Raw genomic sequence first — 23,412 nt, 5'->3', positions numbered from 1 at the left:
CTTAATTCTGCGTATTATATTAAGTATTATGCTTTCACGCACACAATAATGCCTTGAATAGGCAACTAGCAAGAGGATAAGCACTTTATAAAACTTGAATGAAGATTTATTTCAGGGAAAAGCACTCAAAATGTGATCAAATTTAACGAGTCCTTTATTTTGATAAAGACAACATTTAAAGCGTAGCAAGCGTGGTAGTGACATCATTTGTTTTCTAGGTCTGTCCAGACTCTAATTAACAGGTGGAGTTCTGGGGAATGCTTTTTGTCAAAATCACTGTTTGCCAAAATCAGTGAATATCTCTCACGATCCACTACCTATCTCTCACGATCCACTACCTGTCTGTATTGTTTGTGCGCTGAAGAAAAAAAAACAGTGTTAATACACAGCCTAGGTTCTGTAAACAAGCGTGCTGCTAGCTAAGATAGGCTCTTTTGTTCACAAACCCTTTGTTTACATACCAGGGACTAGACTGTGTATTTGATAAGGTTAAAAGTACAGAAAAAAAGCAAACAGACATGCTCCTGAATAGGATTACTAAGACTTATCTATTATGTTTGTCTCATTCTAAATCTAGGTTTTATTCTGAACTATGATCACAACAATGTAATCATGTTTTTTTTTCTCGAGGCTGCATTCACCGGGGAATGAGCATGCACTGAACTGAACGTGCCACTGTTACACAGGTATTACAAAAAAAATAACAGAAAAACATTCCATCTGGCAGTAATAAAACAGCTGTCGCCCCACAGTAGAGTTACCTAATAGTGGGTGAGGCCAGAGGGGGAGGAAGAAAGACAAATCCCAAACCAGATCAAAAAGGCTTATCCTAATACCTCTGAACAGCTGATTGAATCGATGTGAGCCTTGATAACCTGTTAAAGGAGTGTTTGGCAAATTCAATTGAGAGGAGAGGGAAGTAAATGGAGAGGAGATGAGCGGATTAGACACGGCGAGGAAGAGAGATGGAGAGATGAAAGAAGGACATCAAATCTAGGAGAAGAGTAAAAAACAATGAAGGAAGTAAAAAAACAGAAAAAGTTTATACAGTCTAAGGGTCAGATCCGTTGAACTAGCTACGTAACTATCCTGACATCGTAGCAGCGGGACACAGTGTAGCCCGCTTATTAACTCAATGGGGAGGAGAAACGTCACACAATAAAACAAAGAGCTGTGCACCGACATTTTTCTCTGAACACAAGCTACACACTATAGACTGAAGTGTGTAGCTCCACCACTTTAGGAACCTTTGGGATGAACTGGTATCCCAACCAAAGGGTGACAAATATAGATGCGCTTATTTTGGTACCCTTTCCAACTTTGGACAGTGGAAACTCAATGCAAATAAATGTGTGCCAAACCAAACTGCACTGCTCAGTGGAAACAAGCAAGAGGGCCACCAAGGGGTCCCTATATACCTGTGTGCTGTCAAAGACAAAGAAAACAAAGGATGCAGAAGGAGACAGACGGACGATAAAGGGAGAGAGGCATAAAGAACGAAGGGGACGCTGAAAGGAGACGACAGATGAAGTGACCAAGCAGGAGAGGAGCAAGAGACGGCTGGACGGACAGAAAGAAAAAAATGTCGATTAAGCAAAGGGAGCCAGAGTGCATATTAATCAAAGCCCATGGAGAGGAGCATGGAGGGGGCCACACACCACACCACACCACAACCATATTGAAGATATGATGAATATGTTCCCTAGTGTGACTGCATGTGCATCACTGGGAGTGTTAAGTATGGGGAGGGGGGATGTTGCAGCAAAGTGGGGGGAAGGTGAGAGATAGTGGAATAAAAGTGTCACCCAGCACGCCATAAATAGACATGTATATGACTTCAGCACTTCCAGCCAGGCTCCAGGATGTTAGCTATGGTGGTGCAGCTATAGGCCAATCAGCTTTCTTCTGTCAGTCTCACATATCAGCAAGTATACACTGGGCCTGTCCGCAGGGGGAACGTAAGAACATCGTTGTCATGCAGGCCCGGGAACATAGGCGGGGCATTTACATATTGCTGACCACATGCTCCTTTTTTTTTTTTTTTTTTTTATGAAGAGCGAACATGCTGAGTATAGGCATGTCTCATTATTTATTCCTCCCCCTCCCTCCCTCCCTCCATCCCCCCCTTACACTCACATTATTAAGCAACACACCCAAAGCTGCAACCGAGCTGGAGTCGACAGCAATGTGCACAGGCGTTACACTTGCTGCTTTGTGTCTGACACGCAAAACTAAGCCAAACCAAATTAGATTTGACCCCAAAACTGGGTTCTATACTCTTCCTCACGCACACACACTTTTCTAACGCTATTCCTCTATGTCCTTATGATAACTTTACCCTGGATACTCCTTTTTCTCAGTCCCAAACCCAACCATTAAAACCACAAATGCACAACTTAACATGTCCTAAATATATAGATGTATTTTTTTTTAAATACAACTGAATATTTCAAAAAAATTGTAAAGGTCATATGCTACTTTTCAGGTTACAAATTATAATTTGCATTTCTTCTTTAGAAAATGCTTTTATGGTGTAGTCCAAAATAATACCCATATATTTTTCGCAGTGCCATTGCTGAATCGCCTATTTTGAGCCTCTGTCTGAAACGCACCGTTTTAGAGCCTGTCTCTTCATAAAGCCCAGTCTCCTCTGATTGGCCCTGAATCTAACTACCGGTTTAAATATATAACTGCCAGTTAGAAAACACAAGCGACAAATTCCAATAAGCACACTTGTTTTGGCATTTCCTGCTTCAGCTTCCTGCGACTCATGAGGAAAATATAAGCTTTAGACTTCTTAAATGGATTCCCAGCGACTTTATTTAATTTTGACTCCCTGCTGTTTTGCGATGTCAGCACACTTTGGCTATAGCCTAGCTTCTTTGCTTGGGTTTTGAATACAGGGTTTAGCGAGAGCCGCGGGTCTCATTCACACAGCATGTGACTGTCTACAGTTGGAAAGAACCAAGAGGGATGTCTTATGAAGAAAGAGCTAAAAGTACAGGCATGGAAGTGCTGCAGAGATCAGCGGTTTCATTTGACTCCATGGCAATATCAAAAATGCTTTAACATTAATAGCCATCTGGACTAGAGAGTAATAATTTAGACGTTTATTGTAATAAACATTTTTATTGAGTTCACCTCCGTCAATTCCTAGAGATAACAGATGAGACAGTTGACCTCTAATAGTGATATATCATTTTTTAAAATGATATATCACCCTGAAACTTTGCCAGTTGATTGCTAACATTAAAGCATTTTTTTTTTAGAAATGTTTGAATAAATGTACAAATTTGCGTTGAGATGATGGCCGTCAAGGATAATTGTATAGGAGAAATTTACCAGCACAAACAGACAAGGTTTAATAAAATAAAAACCTAAATGTCGATTTTGGACCTGTTATAAGTTAAGTTAAAGGCCTACTCCACCAGTGGTAATATGAAGGTGTATTGAACTCTGAGATCCTATGTAGAATAAATGTGCAACATTTTTAGAAATCGGTTCATCCTAGCCTGAGAAAAGGCAGAAAGAGTGAGTTTGCACAGTTGTGACCAGTGTTAATTTTGTTGACTAAGACTATGACGAAAAATATTAGTCAACAAACCTTTTTCACGGACGTAAACTAAATAAAAACTAAATAAAAAGGCAGATATGATGACGAAGACTGAGACGAATATAACTGACACTATAGTCAACGAATAGGAACGATACGAAAATGTTAGTGCGGGACGAATAGAGAAGAGATCCAATCAGAACTACTCTTTTTGTGGGACAAGTTGGGAAGAAATCCAATCAGGGCAAAGCAGTGAATGCAACCCTGTGTCGGTGAAAATCGACGAGAGACCTCGGCAGTGTGAGCGGGTGGAGTGAGCCGCTGTGCAGAAAAATGGAAAAAATGATAGTTCCGCGATCTGTTTGTAGTAGGCTGTGTCTCGAGCTTGAATACACAGAGCCACGTCCCCAAACTGACTGCGCAACTATATAGGAAATTAACTGTGAAACTGCCGCCTCCCTCCGTTAGTTTCTGTTTTCACCCGAGTAAGTTACAATCAACAGTTTCCGACGCATGGACAGCGTTCAATTAAAACCTCTCATTTTATTATCAAAAAGGCTTTGATGCAATAGAAGTCCGATCACACACAGCGGCAGCAGGGTTGCTTAAAGGAAAGCGCAGTTGCTCACTTTTGTCAGCGCCTTAACTGCGTGCTGCTGCCTAGGGGCGGCCTTAGCGATCTCGGGGCCCGTTTCAAGACCTAGTGTGGGGTCCCCCACTTATTTTTTTAATTTTCTTTATTTTTTATAAATAATGCTTGTGCATGCTCCCCGCAAAAAGAAAAAAGAGTGTGGAATCCAGTTGGTTCATAGACAGATCATGAGATAATGAGCCCCAGGGCACAGGCTCTTAAAGCCCCCCTCCCCCCATCCAGTCAGGTACACTGATTTTATGTGAGATTATTAGGATAGAATAGAATACATGTGTTGTATTACAACCATTAAATCTGTGTCTGTTCATATTCAAAACTTAATACCATTCAATGAAGAAAGAAACACTTAGTCGACTAAAGGCCTTTGCACACCGGGCGCGTTTTATTCGTGCGATTTATCCGTTAATTAACAAACGTATACAGAGTCAATACAAGCTTCCACACCAGCGCCGTCATTTCGCACCGCGAATTTGCGTTTTTTATTTTTTCGAACTGAGTTCGATTTTTCTGGGACGTCGCTTCTTAAAGTGAGACGCGACAAAATTCACATTTCAAAACATTCGCTTTTACGTTGCGTTTATTCGCGTTGCGCCCGGTGTGCAAAGGCCTTTAGTCTGCTGTATATTTAGTCAACTAAATTCTGCTTATATTTAGTTGACTAAGACTAGACTAAGACTAAAATATTTTAGATGACTAGAATAGGACTAAGACTAAATGGTGTGATATTCAAAAGACTAAGACTAAGACTAAATCAGAATATGCTGCCAAAATGAACACTGGTTGTGACATCACTGTGATGTCACAACTGGGCAAACTGTAGGGTTAGACAGTGAGACCATAAAACAATCTTTCTACCTTTTCTCAGGCTAGGATGAACCGATTTCTAAAATGTTCGCACATTTATACTACATATGATCTCAGAGTTCAATACACCTTCATGTTCCCACTGGTGAAGTAGGCCTTTGAGTTATCTTTATTAGTCTTTTCGCATATCCCCTCTCAAGTAACCACACTTGGGAGGGGGTCAAAGCGCAGGGTCAGCCATAGTACAGCGCCCCTGGAGCAGTTTTGGGGTTAAGTGTCCTGCTCAAGGACACAATAGTAGAGATGGTGGGCACCGTAGATGTAATACCAGCCACCACTAGTTTTATAAATAACACCCTCCTGTCCGGTGCTGGGTATCGAACCAGCGACCTCGTGGTTACTGGTGGACCCCTATTCCTCTAGGCCATCCTAACACCCTTGTATGAAAGAAAAGGGTCTCAAAATTGACCAGTGTCAAGACCAAGTCTTTGATAACAGAGCTACAGAATAACCTCCTTTTCACTGGCAAAGAAAAAGATACAGAGACAGGTATTTATAAAAAAAATAGGCTTACACCACCTCAGTGATGAATGAAAAAGCCCGTAGACTCATTTATACAGCCTTTCTTCAAAAATACCCTCATTCTGAAGGTCTGAAAACTCTTGAGTGCTTCTTTCAAGGACAACAGAACAAGCCCCACTCTCCCCTAATACACACACAACCACACACCCGCACAATGTGCTTCTCACGTCTCTTCAATCAGAGACTCCAGTTCACACGCACACACGCGCACACGCACACACACACACACACACGCACGCACACACACACACACACACACACACCATTCTCATACATTCCCTCCTCATCCCTCTTATCGCAGCCCCTCGCTTTGAAGCCGTCTTGCTGACAAGATGCAGTGAGCGGATGGAGGGAGGCAAGACTGTGTGTGGGTCTGCTGCTCTTTTGGGCGCTCGCTGTGTCTGTGTACAAACAAACACACAGGCGTACAGATAGTAAGAGCAGGCCCCATCCTGTAACAGGGAGATAATCCAAACAGAAACGCTGCCATCTGGAAGGAAAATAAACAAAAATGGAGGAGCAGAGGGGCTGATTAGAGCTGCAACGATTAATCGATGAATCGATTATTAATCGATTATTAAAATAATCGCCAACTATTTTGATAATCGATTAATCGTCTTGAATAATTTTTGAATAAAGCATTTCCAAATTCCTGATTTCAGCTTCTCAAATGTGAATATTTTCTGGTTTCTTTAATCCTATTATGACAGTAAACTGAAATATCTGTGTGTGTTGGACATTACAATACATTTGAGGACGTCAACATGGGCTTTGGAAAATTGATCAACATTTTTCACCATTTTCTGACATTTTACGGACCAAAACACTAATCGATTAATCGAGAAAACAATCGACAGATTAATCGATTATCAAAATAATCGTTAGTTGCAGCCCTAGCTGAAATACGAAACCTCTCCGGAGTATAGGGTTGGATAAGGTAACAGCAGTAAATAAGGGTCTCTACATTTTGATCTATGTGACAGGGGTTACATTTACAAATGGAATGTATACAGAAATGCAGGGATGACCATAAATTCTGGCTTTATATGCCGTATAAAGCGCGAGGGCAATTTCAAATCAAGGTCAAACTGTGCCATCAGTCACTCGTTCCTCCCTTTCAACTAAGGTCATTCGGCATTTAGTTTTTAAAACGGATTGAATTCTGACAATGGGATAGCCTTCTAGTGTGTGCTGCATAAAGAAAATAAGTCCTACTTAAGTCAGGCTAAATTAAAACCTGCCTGTGGTCTGATCTCGGTACAGTGCATTCCTCCGAGCATCACTAAATAGCTTGTTTTTCTTTTCCAGGGGAATTTGTATTGTGTGGACCTTGCCTTACCGTAGTGTTGCAATGTCAAGATATCAAAAAGCTGCTCAACAGAGTTCCTAGAGTAAGCTCTTCGGTTCACAAGGTTTATTCATTTTACATTTTGAATTGTTGCATCAAAACAGCACTTGCAAAACCGTATAAAAAATTCATCCCAATAGACTTCTTCATATTTGTTTCTCTTTTATGTTTTAAATGACATGTAATCACAGTGGATGGAACTGGGATTTCTTGGCAATTATCCACCGAAATATACTTCTAGGCTCTCACACAAAAACAAATCTAGGTATCTAAATGACAGACAAATAGAAAAACTCAAAATAATCAACTGCGTTATTCAGTATTCATCCCCATTAATATTTAATTTGGGGAAACTTTGGCAGCAGTTAAAGCCCCTGCGTCTTCCGAATGTGGCTCATCTTGTTCCCAATTTGTACACCCTTGTCTTTGTTTATGCCCATTAGAAATGAAGAGAGATTCATGGGATCTACGTCGTCAGGATGTAATTATTTCGTGCAAATGCATTTTCTCCTTCAAAATACAGGTGTAATCTGATATTATTCTGAACCCCTGGATTATACAAATCTCTTAATTTAATACAACAGCTGGATGATTTATGTCTGCCGTATTACAGTAAGCAAGCACGCAGAATGTTGCTGCTGAAAACACAGCTTAATGTTATTGTCAGCATGCTCACAGTGACAATGCTAACGATAATTTAGCCATTATTGTTTTCACTCACTAGATTGGTTACTAAACCTGCTAATGTGTATATATATATTTCAAATGAACATTTTGATTTGATGGTGGTGCTTGATTACATTTCACTCAAAGCCATGCCAAGCTGCTGGTGAGGTCAGAGATCACCAAAAGTCATTAGGATCATCCTCTGCAATAACAAATAAATACAAATACAGTCCATATATATTCTGGTTAGGATTAGAGATATCCCAGTCTGGATCAAACTGGTGGACAGCCCGACCTATACTGACTGAACAACATTGCCATCTGTGCAGCTCAGGTCAGGGTGCTCCGGACTGCATGTAGTGCACGATGATCACTGGGCTGTTTTGGTGGCTCACTGGCACAGGTATACTGTGTTAGCCTTTGTGAAAAGTAATACCTTTTTTTCTTCATTGGTTCAGCCAGTCCCTATCTGCACTTTCATCATCAGCTTTGAACATGATTATAGCTGATTGTTAAAAAAATGGGAAAAAAAAAAAATGAGGAGAGATATGAAGAGGCGGGAGGAGTGCTAAAGCCAACGAGAGTTCCCCACACAGACACAAGTCAGCGTTTTTGCTGGTAATTTCCCTAGAGGCCCACCATAGTCTCTCATTAAAGATAAATATGATACAGCACCCTGAGCCTACTTACACACTTTATGGCTGACTAAAGCAAAGTGACTTCCACTAATGGCATGCACTTTTTTTCGAGTTGGGGCAACTTCTCACACACCAGGAGACTACAGGTGCGAACACACTGCACACGGGCGCCGCAGGACTTGAAGATATTTAACTTTTTGCCGCCGGCCGTGCCGCGATAGCCAATCAGCGTTGAGCTCCTCCCCATGTCACTCACTTCGGGACGACGGACAGAGGAAATTAAGATGGATGAAAACACAATAGTCACAGTTTTCTCCGTTTGCTCCCATAAGTTCTGTGAATAGCCTATGTGTCTGTTGCCTGCTGTGTACAGCTATCAATTTTGCTTTATGAACCAAGTTAGCACCGGTTAGCTTGGGTAAAGCACCATCAGCACAGGAGGCTGGTCCCCTCAGCACCAGCACCAGCATATCCCCAGAGTAGAGAAGGCTACTCTGGTCGGGCGGCGGACACAATATGACCCAATATGATCACGCGGCGCGGGAACCTGCGATTCGCGCGGCGCCGCGGAGTGCAGTGTGTTCGCACCTTTACACAAGTGCAGTTTGGCTGTGGGTGTGCTGCCAGCAGTTTGTATACTAAACTAAACAAGAAAAAATAAAAACTCTGTGATTACTGCCACGGAAATTAATTCAGATGTCATCGTAATCACACTGCTTTTTTTTATTTCAGTAGGTGACACTAACACCTCAACCAAAAATGTAGATATCCTACGCCCGCTTGCAATACATATTAAAAAAAAGGGTTGCCATCATCCTGTTTTGTTTCATGGTGTGATTGGCTAGTTACATCAGTGCAACAAATTACAGAAGAAAAAGCCTGGGACACAATTCTATTTTTCAGGACTTAATGAATGTTGAAATTAGGATTGAATGTCTGCAGAAACATCAATTACTTTCAGTTTTATATTTGTGGCAAATGTTGGTCAATTTGTGGAGTTTCTCCATTTTTCTTTCATCATGTTTGACAGTCTCTCTGTGCATCATTGTCAAACAATCTAATTACATATTAGTCAATATTATATTAGTCAGTGTAATTGAATGTGGTAAAAAAGAAACTCTCCCCTTTACGACAATAACAGATGATAGATTTTGTTTTCCCTTAAGGACTTTACCAGCTGAGTATTTATCCCTGGATATTGTTGCTGATCAAAGATGGATCCCCCAAGTGTCTTTCTAATGGAGATGTTGTCGTGTTGGAGGAAGATTAATGGTGAAACACCAGGCAGCGCAGAGAGACAGACCAGCCAAGAATGAAAACGACAGAAAAGAGGGTTAATAGAAGCTGTAGATGAGTATGGCACAAAGCACTCTACCATTGTTCTCTTGGGGAAAATGAATGCGTATGCCTGTGTGTGCCTATTAACAAGGCATTTACATTTTAGGCATTCTTCTTATCCATTTTAGTCTGCAGACAAAAGGCGTCGATGTCTGCCAGAACCCTGTAATAACAAGAGATGCTTCCATTTGGAGAACTGCTTGAAAGGAAGGGAAAATAATATTTTGTTGTGCATTTCTTCTCTTTCATCATTCACCCAGCTGCCTGGCGTTTGCTCATCATAGCTACTGTCTGCGCGCAACTAACCCTTTGCTGACTTCAACCCCCAGTGGTTACTTCAGCCCTACTTGTCAGACTCAATTTTCATGTAGAAAAATACTGTATGCAGTTTATGATAGTGCTGGCAGCTTTCCCATACATTCTTAGTCATATTTGAAACAGTGGGTCTATGATATCAGACGGAGGGAGCAACAAAAAAAATGGTTCTCATTTCTAGCTGTCAGCGGCCCATGTTGTCAGCAGAAATGACAACTGTAGTGGGCACATTTTATTAAATTAAGCTAACATAATCAACATTTAAAGGTGTAGTCAGCGATTCTGGAGAATGCTTGTTGTCAAAATCAGTGAATATCTCCTCACTATCTCTGCTGTGCACCTTTACTTGACTATGTGTGCACTGTGTTCAGCAAACAACCAATTGTGTGAAAGAGTGACAGAAGGGTTTTTCCCATTCCCACCCCTGCCTCCACCTCCACCTCCACCCACCTTCTGAGCTGATTTCCCTGGAGCGGACGAGGTCGCTCTTGTTGCCCACCAGGATGACAGGTGTGTGGGGCTGGGACTCCCTGAGGAGCAGGCGCAGCTGGGCGGTCCGGTGGAAACTTCGCCTGTCAGTCACCGAGAACACCAGGATACACACGTCACACTGCAGAGTGGACAGGTCCTGCGGATACAAACCAAAACACACACACATTAATAAAAGAACGCCTCAGTGGAGCGGATAAGTACTAAATGACAGCTGGCTAGGTATGGAATGTCAGGTAGCTGTGTCAGGTGTATTATCGGATGGTTTACGTATGAGATAATGTAGCGAACAGGTCACTCTCGAGAAATAAAGACCGACAAGGTGAACAGGAGCCCGGCGCGCAGAAGTTTCTCCATAGCAACGGTAACAAAATAACTCTGTGGCCAAACATACTAACATTGTCTTGAGTATTTTCAGAGATTAGCCATGCCCCTGCTCTTTAGATACATTCAAAGCAATGTTCAAAACACATTCCATTGTATTGTAAAGGAGTAGTAGGCCTAACTGTTTGTAGATATCAGCGGATTTATTTATTTATTTATTTTAAGATATTTTTTGGGCATTTTTATGCTTTTTATTGATAGTGCAGAGAGACAGAGGTGAAATGGGGCAGAGAGGGGAGTGACATGCAGAGGACGACTGCGGGCGGGAATCAAACCCGGGTCTGCTGCTGTGTCCAGCAGGGAGGGGGACGCCTTACCGACTGAGCTAAAGGCGCCCCCATATCAGCGGATTTATATGGAAGGTTGTGATCGATCAGAACAATGTTCATATGGTCATAGCAACGGGGAATTATCCTTAACAGCGGGCATTATCGAGAAATAAAGGGCCGTAGAATGCCGTGATTGGCGAATCAGAACCGAGCATCCATCAGTGCCGTGTAATAAATTCCATTAAGAAACAGACAATCTATCTTTGAACATGTTCATACTCAGGTTCCAGCTCATGTCGTCATTGTGTTGTGCTGAAACTTAGTCGGTGAAAGGACATCAGTGCCAGTTCCAGGCAGGCGCCACTCAAGTTTCTTTATCACTGTCCCATGAGAGTAGTCAGACCAGGCTCTGTTCAACCCGACTGTATGCACGTCACGCTCCACTTTGAGTCTCCTTGACCCTTTTAGCAATGCCTGCCACTAACATCCCGTTGGGGCTTCCTGTCACAGTGGCTCACTGAAGCACGACTGGTTCTAGTACAAACAGCAGCTTGGAACTGCCTGGTACCAACGCTGTCCCTCGCTAACTCTGCATTCTACCTTCTGTCAGCCACATTTACATTGGACACAACACGGTGTGTGTGGCTGTAAAACAGGTCATGACAAGGTTCTCCTCCCGGGCATACCTGATTTAGTCGAAATCTCAATTTTAAGTGATGGGAGCATTCATGACCAAATCCCTTCCAGCTGATCATTTGTTGACCTAATTATCTCCCCAGTCCCCAGATTACAATATGTGACATATGTGAATTCCCCGAAGGCGTGAACTGCAGAGCAAGATGTGATCCAATTTTGGAGTTAAGTCTCAAGCCTGTGGTTATGTGGATTAGGTATGCACCATTTGTGTCACACAGCATAGTAGCTTTTTTATGTGAAAAAGACTCACTGTCTTTGTTCAGAGCATGGACATCAATTTTTTACCACAGTTGTTCCTACCTGCTATTCCACTTACAGCTGCACTGTGACTATGTATATTATGCCAGATGTCGCTCATGACCAAGCTCGTATAGCCAGGATTTTTCAAATACAGAGGTCAATTCGTTTTTTTCTAAATCTAAATTCTAAATACCTGATACACATTTTCACCCTGCCTCGTTCTCTTTGCCCAATTTCCAACCAACATTACTGTGCTCTCGTCTGGATTGGAGAAATCATGTATCTGCAACTACATGTCAAGTGACACGGCATTAATGCAGGGATATTTATTTCGTCAGCTCTATTTCCAAGTAATAAATTAAACAAAATTTGAAAAGAAAAATCCCTGAAGACATGACCTCGGTGGCCTCAATGGTAGATATGTGCATGCTCACGACGAAACCACCAAGAATTTTCACCATACTTTTACAACAGTTCACCTCAGCTTCATTGAGCGTATTAACATCCATCCGCTTTTGATTTAATGGCCCCAAACTCTACCGCTAAGCTGTTCAGTCTATTCACCCTCATGAACCCTGCAACAGACAGCGGTTTTCAGGAGGAACAATGTGATAAACTGACTAGAACCTGCATTACCACCACCAAACAGCAGAGACACAATGTTTCACAACTAGCATGTAGCTGCCAAGCCACAACATACAGGATGTCACTTGGGAGTTTGTAGAGACAAAAATATATTAATCAAATAAATGAATTTGACCATTTTAATGCATATTGGACACGCAATTCCCGGATGGCAAAAAGCATGACCAATGAAAAATAAATGGTGAAGTTCCTGGCTATACGTAAATAAGTAACTATTTGCTCATTAGCATTAGATAAAGCAAATTGGCCTCAGAATCTTTAGGGCGATAATTAGTCGATGTTGTGTTGTAGGGGAGAGTGGCCTAAGTTGTGCATTTTGGAAGTTGTGCCACCCCTTGTTTCTAGAAAACCGTGGAAGAAATTGGAAATGTGACCACATATTTAAGAAGAGCCATCCATTTGACTCATCCTGTAAAGAAGGGAGACACAAGGAATAAGATATAAGCACATTTAAGCTCAAAAAACTGTTTTTTGCCTTTCAAAGTAAAATTTCCATGATCAAGGTTTTTTGATTATTGTGTCTGAACAATTATAGACAAGTTTGAAAACATTTGACACATGTTTTAGTGCTTTGGTATGCTACATTTTGAGTCTATACAGTTAGCACGATGTCAGCCCTAAATTGCTGCATCATGCTTATTATCCAAATTTCTGGGATTGGGGTGATTTGTGCCAAAGGGCCTAGGTGAGTTATAAGTAAGTAAGTAAGTAAAATGTATTTATAAAAGCTCATTTATGACAGTTTGCACTGTCCAAAGTGCTGTACATAGTGCATTCAGTAGGTAAACAATGAAGGGAAAATAACAACAACCAAAATAAAAGACGTAAAGCCCATACATCCACATAAACACAGATAGTAGTGCAGAGGTAAGATAGTTAATGGGGAGGAAACACCAGGGTGTACATAGGGGTGTTGAGCCTTGATTTAAAGGCAGAAATGTAGGGGGAATCACATTTGTCAGGTGGCAGTTGGTTCCACAAGCACGGAGCAACTAGTGCAAAGTACATTTCTGAGAGTTGTGCCAGTGGCATGGCTGTATACGCTGGTCACCAAAAGAAAGTGATTGTCTACAGTAGCTCAGAAGAGAGTGACATCTCAATTCCACTTAACGACACCACTGATGAGAGTTCAGATGGCCAGAAAGATGATGATGGTGACTTTGTCATTGTGAGCTTTGCAGGGAAAACCATTAGATCTGCTAGGCCTTGTTTAAGAAAATTGTCCTTCAATCTTTGTCAACTATTTACTTTATTTACTTTAAATACACCTTAAATAAGTGATTGTCTAATTGATTTGTCTTGCATTACAGTTTATGAGATATATAGCAATGGCACAATTTACCCCATGGTATTCTCTCCAACCGCACAACTTACACCACACCGGGGGCAAGTTGTGCAACAAGACAACTTTTTTTCCGAAAGCTATATTTCTTCAACAGTTTATTCCAGATCCAAAGTTTTTATTGCCAGGGATGCACAACACCCTGAAATATATGTACATATTTGAGTTGGAGACTTTATTGTCAAGGCCTTACTTTAAAGTCACTTTGAGTGAAAAGTTGCACAACTTAGGCCACTCTCCCCTACAGTGCATTCCCACTGCCTAAACACATCCCTAAATCTAAAAATACTGCTTTAAAATTCCATGGTTGACGTCATATTTTAATCTGCTTGATCCAGAGTTTCAGTGATTCCTAAGAACTGTGTTTTGGATTTTTGCAAGAAACATTGCATCCAATGGAGAATATCAGAAGTCTTGTACATTTTCCATTACCTAATCCCCCATGACAGTAGTAATCTATTTTTGGAAGCCTCTGCATCTGCATCTTCACTTAACTATTTTTTTTATTATTTCTTATCCAATTCTGCTCTGGGCCTGTGGGGTTGTTAAAACAAAGAACAATCAATATAAACCATTGTTTAGCTCCATAGTGTCGTGTTAGCCAAACTCCTATTCTAGTATGTCCATAAAGACCCAGTCCAAAAAAGTGCATGGGGCGACTGTGGCTCAGGCGGTAGAACGGGTCGGCCTATGATAGAGGGGTTGGCGGTTCGATCCCCGCCCTGCCACTTTTGTCATGGTTGTTGTGTCCTTGGGCAAGACACTTCACCCACCTTGCCTCGTGTGAATGTGTATGACTGCTGTATGTTTGAGGTGGTGGTCGGAGGGGCCGTTAGCGCGGAATGGCAACAACGCTTTGGTCAGTCTGCCCCATGGCAGCTGTGGCTACTACCGTAGTTTACCACCACCGGAATGAATGGAACCTGGAACCCTGTAAAGCGCTTTGAGTGTCATTAAAAGCACTATAATATCCGATCCACTGTTATAGAGTGATACGTATTGTTCATCTAGAAGGATTTTTGTATTGAAGCAGATACTGTGACTTTAGTTTTCAAATGAAAGTGTTACAAAGTATTAGCACTGTGTCAACAAAGTATTTATGTTCAGTTTTTATGTTTCAGCAGTGAGCTCAGAGGCTTTTCACTTGAAATAACTATCAAGGGAGGGAATTGGTCCAATTTAATTTGAGGTGTAAGGCTCTATTCTATAACTTTTTATTCTGTTAGGCTATTTCTAAACACTGGCAAATGTGGACCTCTAGGCCAGCAAACACAATTAAGTTATATTTCAACTGGAAAATGAGACTCTGAAGCCATAGGCTGCCCACTAAATCAATATGAAAACGTGTTATTCCCACCAGATAACCCAATCTGCCTGCCATATCTTTTGGGGCTTCATATTGCCTGTGCCCGTGCATGCGTGGATGCCCTTGCCCTTGCCCTACATTCACAGGCCCGGAGGTAAACTCAGACGCCTGAATAATTCACATACAGTACATGCAGCTCAGGCAGCCAAGTATAGTATGGAGGCTATTGGAGCAGACCCTGAAGCAGGAAACTCACGGGGAGCCCCTTGGCACTCAGAGCACAGGAAAATACAAGGAAGCAGACGGAGGGAGGCATTGGCGTGGAAGGCTGCCCCGCCACCTGTCACTGTCTGATGGGGGGATGAGGAGATAGAATGGAACCAACAAGACAGAGGGACAGAGAAAGAGACAGAGACGCTAACTTTAGTAAACAAAGGACAACAAATGCACAGTGGAGTGGACGCATCTATTGGGAGTGTGATGGAGTGTGATGGAGGTAGAATATGACCCGATGTATCCAGCTCTCGATTAAGCAGCTCTGTCCGCAGAGACCAAGGCCATCTGTTAATACCTACTACCCCCCATACAAACAAACACACACACACACACACACACACACAAACACACACACACACACACACACACACATACAAGCACATGGACCAACACAAACAAAAATCAAGCCAAGCCAACATGTAATAATATTCAGATAATACGCAAATTCACAACAATCTGTGAGCACTCTGAAATGTTTCTAATATATAATATAATCAAAAGGTGATGTCACAAACATGCACCAATCAGGATTAAGCGGGATGACTGTGGGACTGTGGGAACAAAGTGGGATGACTGTTCTACTCTCTGTCAATCAAATGTGATCAACCTACGCAGTCGTGAGTGACTGAGCAGATCAGGGGAGCTTTTGAGTGATGAGCTAATGATGAATAATACCTAGCAATGTGTTTTTCCCAAGGGGCTTTAATGCTAGGGCGTTCCATGATATTCCAGTTAGCAGCGTATGCAGTTTGTGGGTGACCCTTTACCTGTTTCAACATAAAGAAATGATTTTCTGACTGACTAGCTTCTTGGAAGACCTCGGGGGGCCCTGGCCCCTGCACAGAAGCCTGACCTCAAATCCATCTCCTTTTGGTTCAATTGGAAGGCAAAGTGTGAATGAATACCTTCCAATATCCACAGGGGCGGCTGTGGCTGGCTGCTGTCGGTGTGTGTGTGTGTGTGTGTGTGTGTGTGTGTGTGTGTGTGTGTGTGTGTGTGTGTGTGTGTGTGTGTGTGTGTGTGTGTGTGTGTGTGTGTGTGTGTGTGAGTGTGTGTGTGTGTCTGTGTGTCTGTGTGTGTGAATGAGCAACACCAACCTCTTTAAAGTGCTATATAAATGCAGCCTTATACCATTCAACTTCATCAGTATACCCAGCCAAAAATTCCCAACAGCAAAGTTCCAAAGAGTGGAGGCTTTTCTAGTTAGATGGAGCACTTTATTCATCCCTAAAGGTAAATTATAGCAGCGGATGAATGCTCATGGTTATGAAATAATATGTTTAACCAATCACATATGGCTGTAATGTTGATGTATCAACGTACTTTCTCCCATTTAGATTCATTAAAATTTTTCCAAATACTGAGATGACAGCATAGCCATAAGTTTTACAATTGATTTGTATTCCAACGCTGGCTCTACACTGAAATTATGAATAAATTATGACTTTATTTTTGGTGGGGGATTGTTGCTTTGGGGCGACATCGTTGAATGTCCCCGCCAAATGCCTTCTGTTGTTTTTCCATTATTCATCATTGTGCATTAATATCGATCTTACTGATAGCTTTAGTTTCACAACACTTGCCCCCGAGTGCTGATTTTTTAAGCCATTAACACATAACATGAATAAGCTTTTGCGGTACGGATCCCTTATCTTTCGGTCATCCAAATAAATGTTACAATTCATTAGCCCACTTAACACAGGATTTATTTTTATTTTTTATAATAGAAACATTAGATTATGTATTGGCAACACTGTTTCTAAATGACCTCAAACAGGAGTAGCTCACTTCTGTACTGCTATTTGTCTTACTTATTAGCTGAGGTATTCGCCCACACCGACATATCTGTAACAAGCATAGATAGTATATAACAAGCTATTATTGGCTGATGATATACCATGGGGGATATAATGGCCGAGCTATTCTTACCACCATGCCGCAGCTTCTCACTCTGATTAAACAGCAGTCCAATGGTGGGGCAATCATTAAGGCTTTCAAACAGCATGATGAATGTTGTTTTCAGAAATAGGAGGCTGACGGTGGAGCCAGACAGCCCCTATCTGTTTTGTCGATAAAATAAAATAAAGGTTCGCAAACGAGGCTTTCTGAGATTTCATTTCCCCGCAACCTTCTTTTCTGTACAGATGCAGATAAGGAAAAACACACGGTCAACAATGCCTGACATGGAGGCATGGTTTCCAAGCCCCCGACTTTATCAGTGCAAGGTACAGCCATCGCTTTCCTTTTTGAAAAGTCGACTTAACAGGGTTTGTCCAGACCTGACGTCCAGTAAGAGACTACAGCTGAGTTCCTCGGGGAAAACAGAATGGGCTTGCAGTTGAAAAACAGCCTTTCACATATCACTAAACTGGAAGGGACTTGCATTATCATCTTTTTCATTAGCCTTATAATATGCACAATATACACACACTTGCCAGGGCCACGCACTGCATCAGCGACCATTAACAGTGAGGACAAGGACTCACTTATCATACGGCATTTGCATAACACGCCATCGCCGTGGCTCGGTGAGCACTCAAGCTTTTATTCCTTCAGTAAAAAAAGAAAGAATAATATGCAGAAAACACAGCATTAGGCCATAGTTTAAGAGCATGAGTGAGCGTGTGTGTGCGTGCGTGCGTGTGTGTGTGTGTGTGTGTGTGTGTGTGTGTGTGTGTATCCAACCACCTTTATAAGACTTGCCCCCCCTGAACTTGAACACAGAACCTGAACTGGTGCAATCAATTGACCACCGAAACATTTGTTTTGCAGAACAAGATAGGGTGAGCAAAGAAGCTTATACTTGAAAACAAAATGTCAGACACACCCCTACCCGCTTGCAGAGTGCACACACACACACACACACATGCACGCACGCACGCACGCACACACACACACACACACACACACACACACACACACACACACACACACACACACACACACACACACATCATCCTACCATCTCCCTTCATTAAGAGAAAACTTTGTCCACATTGATTCTTTGCGCCCTGTGAGAGCAAACTGCAAGAGCTGGAAGATCAATACAGACATGAGGGTGATGAATGAAGGCTATGAAAGGAGGACAGGAAAACGTGAGGGAGAGGAGGGTAGAGCAGAAGCAACAACGGGGGCATGGGGAGACAGACAGGAGAGTCCCTTGCTCTGGTAGCTAAGTCCAAATCTGATAATGGGATGACAAAGCTTAGGGCAGTTGGAAAGCTGTGCTAGTGGATTTGCATAGAATTTACATCAACACCGAATGCAGCTGACATCACAGGAAAGACTAATGCATACCATGGGCCCTGTGTGTGTGTGTGTGTGTGTGTGTGTGTGTGTGTGTGTGTGTCTCCATGACAGCATGTGGAGCCTCCATCCTGCTGAATTGTCCATTAGCAAGTCACTGAATCCCTATTGTTTTCAGGCATGCTGTTCTGTGGTGGACCCCTGGCCTCTCTATGGAGGGAGGATAACGAAGGATTTCCCTCCAGGACACACACACACCATCACTAAGGGGCACTTTACACGGTGAAAACGTGGCAGTTTTCCCGTTTTTGGTTTAAAAAAAAAACCCCGTTCAGACACAATTTATCTGACATCTTCACTCATACACATGTTTTCAGAGGAAACGGGCCGAAATCGCTGTAGTAGCAGTGTAGCAGCCATGCCAAGCCAATAGTCAGCGGTGACACAGCCTAGTAGATAGCTCTTCTGGTACAATTTGATGCATAAAACCTTACTGTAACCGAAAATGAATGCCACTAACGTTCATAAAGCGGTTGGTGTAAGCTTGGGGTTACAAAGACAAAGCTTTCTGTCCTCTTATTTCACCGCATTGAACTCGTAAAAACAGAAGACTTGCTGATAGTGAAGGGGCTTCGTGAGCGGATACCTTCCTGTTAGGCGTACTTCAAAATAAAAGTCAACTCACGTGTGTCCAGTGAAATGCTATTAATGTTTAGCCAGTGAAATGCTTTTACTGTGAAGCCGTAGCCTTAATGCTCCTTTTGTTGAACAGTAATTTAACCGCTGCGCGCTGAACTATGGATAGTGTTTTTTAATGTAGAGAGAGCCGTGTCCCTGCCCTGGCATAGAAGCTACACACGTTTATTTGGCTAGAAAAACCGGCAGAGCACAAATCTTTCCCCAGACAAAGTGGCCGGTGGTCTCAATAACTTACTAATCGCTTAGACTAAATTGGCGAGTGTTAGGCTATACTTTAGCCCTGCACGTCACTCTCCGCTGAACACAGTGATGGTGCCGTGGAGACACCGTTCATGTTGTCTTCTAACTTTATAACTCGCTTGTGTTGTGGGTATTTTGACAGCAAATGTTATAGACTACGCATGTGTGAGGGTGGAGCCGTGACATCAGCGTTATCAGGGGAAATGGTTTCGGTGTTTACAGGAAACCAAAACTGTTAAGTTTTCCAAAAAATCCTCCCTGGGAGGTGATCTCAAAAACCTGCGGTTTCATGCCTGCATTTGCTGTTTTCCTGTAAATGATATAGTGCAACCGCGGGAATTTTTCCGCGTTTGCACCGTTTCGTGTTGTCGTGTAAAGTGCCCCTAAAACACATTTTGTAAACTTCTAATTATTTTTGTATTGTTGTTATTCCACAGCACAGGTTATTAGATTTTGGTGCAGGTTTAATTGGCCTTATAATTTGAAGAAAATGAACAGTGCAACCTCCAAACGTATCCTCCAGCGTGGTTGTAAGGTTCCAATGTGTTGCTTTCCTGCTCTGGGAGTTGATTAAATAATGACATTTTAATTAAATTTAAAAAGAAAATGAAACTTTATTGGTGCCATTGTGAGTGACACTGTTAGAGATGACAATTAAGATAGTTTTCTTATCTGAGCTGATGTATGATCGTGTGCATTGATGTCGAGCAGGAAGAAAGTCAGCAGGACTGTTTTGTTAAAAAGAACAAGAGAGATATGAAGGCCTTCTGTATTGGTTGCTGGAAGAGGATGGCATGCTACTTTTCTGTTTTCACTCTGAACTAAACCACTGTAGTTTCACCGAAATATAATCGTTCAATGGATTGACTGAATACTGTTCATTTTAACCCCACCAGTCATTATCTCTGTGTTTTACTGTTTCATTACATAGACAATGGTGTAATAAAGAGTACCTAAAAACATACTTGAGTAGGAGAAGAGATCACTCCCAAGCACAAATGACTATTGACAAGTCAAAAACCATGCGATTAAATGTACAAAATTATCTGATCTTCTAGTGTATTTAGCTAGAATGGAAGGTATAGGCTCAAAGATGCACTATATATGCTTAAGTTCTCAAGAACATGCACGTCACATCGCTTAACTAAACCATAAATCCTCCAGATACATTGATTTAGCCTATTTAAACATTTTTCATCAAACATTGATTTGGGTTCTCACTGATTAAAAAGAAATAAAGGAGTGGCTCCCAGTGGTTAGCCTGTAACACAACAGTCCATGTATAACAGTTTATGTGGATCAGGGCAAGTCATGAGAATCTGTAAATAGTCCAGAATGACCCTCATAAGGCAGCGGAACGGCCAAACAGGAAAAGAGAGAACTGTCCAGGGAAGGAGCGCTCCCTGGACACAAGGCCAAACATCACTCTCTTTTCCCAGAACCGTGTGGCGGAATAATGTTTTTCTTCCCTCCTGATTGAGCCAAAGAATGTGGTCCAGCTAAGCAATTATCTCTTTTTTTTCCCCCTAATTTGCTACAACATAACAAACAACCCTGTCCTCCGGGCCAGCAGCAGGACATTCTCCTCGCTTCACTCTGATAATATATACACACGCAAAATACATTACATGGCCGACATGTTTCCACAGGCTTCGGGCATGCACCTTTTGGTTTGTCTTTTGATAAATATTTGAATTCCAGGCTATCAGATAATAATGAGAAAACCTGGAGCCTGGAATGAATTCAGACGCACAGACACAGAGACTGACAAAAAAAATGAATAAAAACAGTGACCTCAATCTCCCATTTGCTCGCTCTAGGTTTAGAAGAACCCAGCTGGATGTTTGAGAGATATGCTACATTACACAACCAATGTCAGTGTAATGGCAAACAACAGCATGGGCATGCTAGGTCAAGGCCAAGTGTGCCACTGTTTCTATTTTGGGCCCATGGATGACTTATTTAAAACCATCCAATCACATTGACAACACTACCAAGGTCTCGCTGAGCAGACTCTCAGCCTTCTGTGAATGTGTGTCTGTGTGTGTGTGTGTGTGTGTGTGTGTGTGTGTGTGTGTGTGTGTGTGTGTTTTACAGATTTTGACCACACTAGTTCGTCTGTCAAAACAGTCAATATTTATTGAAGCAGTTCTGCACTTACAGTAAAGCTGTACCTGCGGTTTTGCTGTGCACTGCTTTCCTGTACTGCAGTTTGGGGAAACCAAAGCTCCAGCCAGCACCCACATGAGTCAATCAGCTGTGTGTCCAAGCCAAGCCAAGCCACTTGAAGGAACAATGGCCCAATGTGATTGTAACAGTTTTTCATCATCATCATCTTTTTTTTTTTTTTTAGCAGTTTGTATTGCAAGAGGCAAAGAGAGGTTCACAGCATGATCCATGTGTGAACGAGTGATGAAGTCGGCCCCGTATGTGTGTACGTGATTGTGTGTGTTTGCCTGTGTGTGTGTGTGTGTTTGCCTGTGTGTGTGTGTGTGTGTGTGTGTGTGTGTGTGTGTGTGTGTGTGTTTGCCTGTGTGTGTGTGTGTGTGTGTGTGTGTGTGTGTGTGTGTGTGTCTTTTAATGTCGCTATGGTAACTATAGGGTATAGGTTGGTGTGTCCCCCCCCATGGAGAGCCCTTGATGCTATGTCTCTTGGGACTATAGTGGTGAATGCTGCTGTGCCACTGTTAGGGCATCTGGACAACATCTGTGTGCACACCTCAGACTTTGTGTGTGTCAGTGTGTATCTGTATGTGTACTCTATCTGAGGGCATTAGCTACCGCAAAATGAGCACAAAAACATGAGCGTGAATAAAGCGGACGATTTGGAACGCTGTCCAGTCCCTCCCCGCCGCTGATGGCCCTGGAGTTATTCCAGGCTTTCCGCTGGCCTGCGTCTGTTGCTCCAGCCTTAATGCCCTGCCTCGCACTAACATGGACAGAATAACAAATGTAATTAACTCTCAGCGAGATTTAACCAAGGCAGAAAAAGGGCCAGCGGAGAGAGAGAGAGAGAGAGAGAGAGAGAGAGTGAGTGTTTTGCGAACCAAAAAAAAGAGCAACAAAGACAGTGAATGGACGGGGAGATTTAGAGATCATGACAAACTTGGCGGTGAGGAAGGGGAAAGAGAGAGAGATCCTCCAGAAAAATAAGTGAAAAGTGGAAGAAATTAGTTTTTGAGTGGAGCTCCCCGGAGCTAAATGTAGCATGCGTGTGAATAATTTAACCTTAAGGGGAGAGCCCCCTGAAGTCCAAGTGGACATCTGGAACAGGATGCATTACAGGGATGATCCGCCCCACTCACTAATTAGAGTGCTCTGCCATTCCATCACATCATTAATAGGCATTAATGACCGCATGCTTTTTAGATTCCGCATTATGTCCTCGGTGTCTCACAGAGGCTTTCGACAAGCTGTTATTGCTCTCTGTACATTCTTGTCCTGCTCAGAAATCCCTTGGCACAGGTTGGTTATCAACTCCTTTACGCTGTTGATGACGCATAGCCGCAGCTATTTCAGCCCCTCGCCAGAAATCGTTCTCGGTAAGTATAGATTTGAAATTGGAACCAGGTTAGCAAAAGAGAGTGATTTCCACTTTTCCGAATGAGAGGACTTCAAAAGGCTTGAATACAGTGAGCACAGCTGCTCCGGGAGGATACCATGTCTAGTCAGTGTGGCACACAG

The 23,412-nt window shown here is 42.4% G+C and overlaps 1 protein-coding gene across 1 annotated transcript in view; it reads right to left on the bottom strand.

Moving 5' to 3' along the window:
- Window positions 1-23,412, bottom strand: part of rem2 (RAS (RAD and GEM)-like GTP binding 2) — a gene marked incomplete at its 3' end in the record, with an annotated part of 31,977 nt that overhangs the window by 2,325 nt on the left and 6,240 nt on the right. Inside the window, exon 4 of the mRNA XM_080034475.1 lies at window positions 10,347-10,524. Within this exon, the coding sequence (XP_079890601.1) occupies window positions 10,347-10,524 (178 nt within the window). The remainder of the gene's footprint in view (window positions 1-10,346; window positions 10,525-23,412) is intronic.

Source organism: Ammodytes marinus, assembly GCF_949987685.1.
Source record: "Ammodytes marinus genome assembly, chromosome: 9".
NCBI lineage: Eukaryota > Metazoa > Chordata > Actinopteri > Uranoscopiformes > Ammodytidae > Ammodytes > Ammodytes marinus.
This window is presented reverse-complemented; position numbering and strand designations above follow the sequence as displayed.